Raw genomic sequence first — 1,433 nt, forward strand, 5'->3', positions numbered from 1 at the left:
CCCCCTGCCCCATCCCTGGTACCCCCTGCCCCATCCCTGGTGCTCCCGCATCATCCCCAGTACCCCCACCATCCCCAGTACCCCCACCCCATCTCTGCCCCATCCCTGGTGCCCCATGCCTCATCCCTGGTAACCCCCTGTCATCCCCAGTACCCCCTGCCCCATCCCAGTACCCCCTGCCCCATCCCTGTATCATCCCCGGTACCCCCTGCCCCATTCCTGCCTCATCTCTCTCTCCTACAGGCAGGACCCCCTCCCTGCCCCACACCGCCCACCTCCGGGGTGGTTTCTTTGCCCCTCTCCTCCCCACAGCCGCTCATTGGGGCAGGATAGCTCAGGTGAGTCCCCCACGTCTCCACCACCCGTCACCCAACTTCGGCACCACCGGTCACTGGGGTCCCCAACCCCGTGCCTCAGTTTCCCCAAGTGGTCCCCTTTGCTCCCTGCAGATACTGCCCAGGATCACCACCACCAAGGGGGCTGCGGACAAGGTGGGCATGGAAACGGGGTCACTGGGGGCCACCAGGGCCACTCATGCCACTGGTCCCCACCTTATCCTGCTCCCCACCAGGTGGAGGAGGAAGAGGAGGAGGAAGAAGATGATGAGGACGACTGGTGGAGCAAATTCTACGCGGCCATGGGGGACAAGGCAAAGAGCCGACGGAGGACCAACAGGGACAAACTGAAGGTGAGGCAGATCCTGGGAGCTGGAGCAGGGGACAAGGGACAAGGATGGGGATGGGGACAAGGTGAGGGATGGAGATTGGGACAGGATGGGATGGACGGGGACAAGAATGAAACAGGGGATTGGAACAGGGATGGTTGGGGACAAAGGACACAGATGGGGATAGGAGACGGGACAGGATAGGGATGAGGACAGGGACAGTGATGGAGATGAGATGGGGATTGAGACAGGACAGGGATGGGACGAGGATGGAAATGGGATGGGGACAAGGATGGAAATGGGATGGGGACAAGGATGGAAATGGGATGGGGATTGGGAGGGGAACAGGCTGGGGACAGGGACAGTGATGAAGAAGGGGATGGGATGAGGACAAGGACAGGGCTGAAGACAAGGGATCCAAGACAGGGATGGGGACAAGGATAGGATAGGATGGGATGGGGAGAAGCACCAAGATAGGGATGGGATGGGATGGGATGGGATGGGATGGGATGGGATGGGATGGGAAGGGGACTGGGATGGGGACTGGGATGGGGACTGGGATGGGGACTGGGATGGGATGGGATGGGGAGAAGCACCAAGATAGGGATGAGGACTGGGATGGGATGAAGCACCAAGATGGGGATGGGGACTGGGGTGGGATGGGATGGAATTGGGTTGGGAAAAGCACCAAGATAGGGATGGGGACTGGGGTGGGATGGGATGGGATTGGGTTGGGAAAAGCACCAAGATAGGGATGGGGACTGGGATG

General features: G+C 60.6%; 1 protein-coding gene across 1 annotated transcript in view; it reads left to right on the top strand.

Moving 5' to 3' along the window:
- Nucleotides 1-449: 449 nt before the first annotated feature.
- Nucleotides 450-1,433, top strand: part of FER1L5 (fer-1-like family member 5) — a gene marked incomplete at its 5' end in the record, with an annotated part of 25,568 nt that continues 24,584 nt past the window's right edge. The window contains 2 exon segments of the mRNA XM_009883879.1: nt 450-491; nt 572-688. Coding sequence (XP_009882181.1) covers nt 450-491; nt 572-688 — 159 coding nt within the window.

This window comes from Charadrius vociferus, unplaced genomic scaffold, assembly GCF_000708025.1.
Source record: "Charadrius vociferus isolate BGI_N301 unplaced genomic scaffold, ASM70802v2 scaffold1894, whole genome shotgun sequence".
In the NCBI taxonomy this organism is placed as follows: Eukaryota; Metazoa; Chordata; class Aves; order Charadriiformes; family Charadriidae; genus Charadrius; species Charadrius vociferus.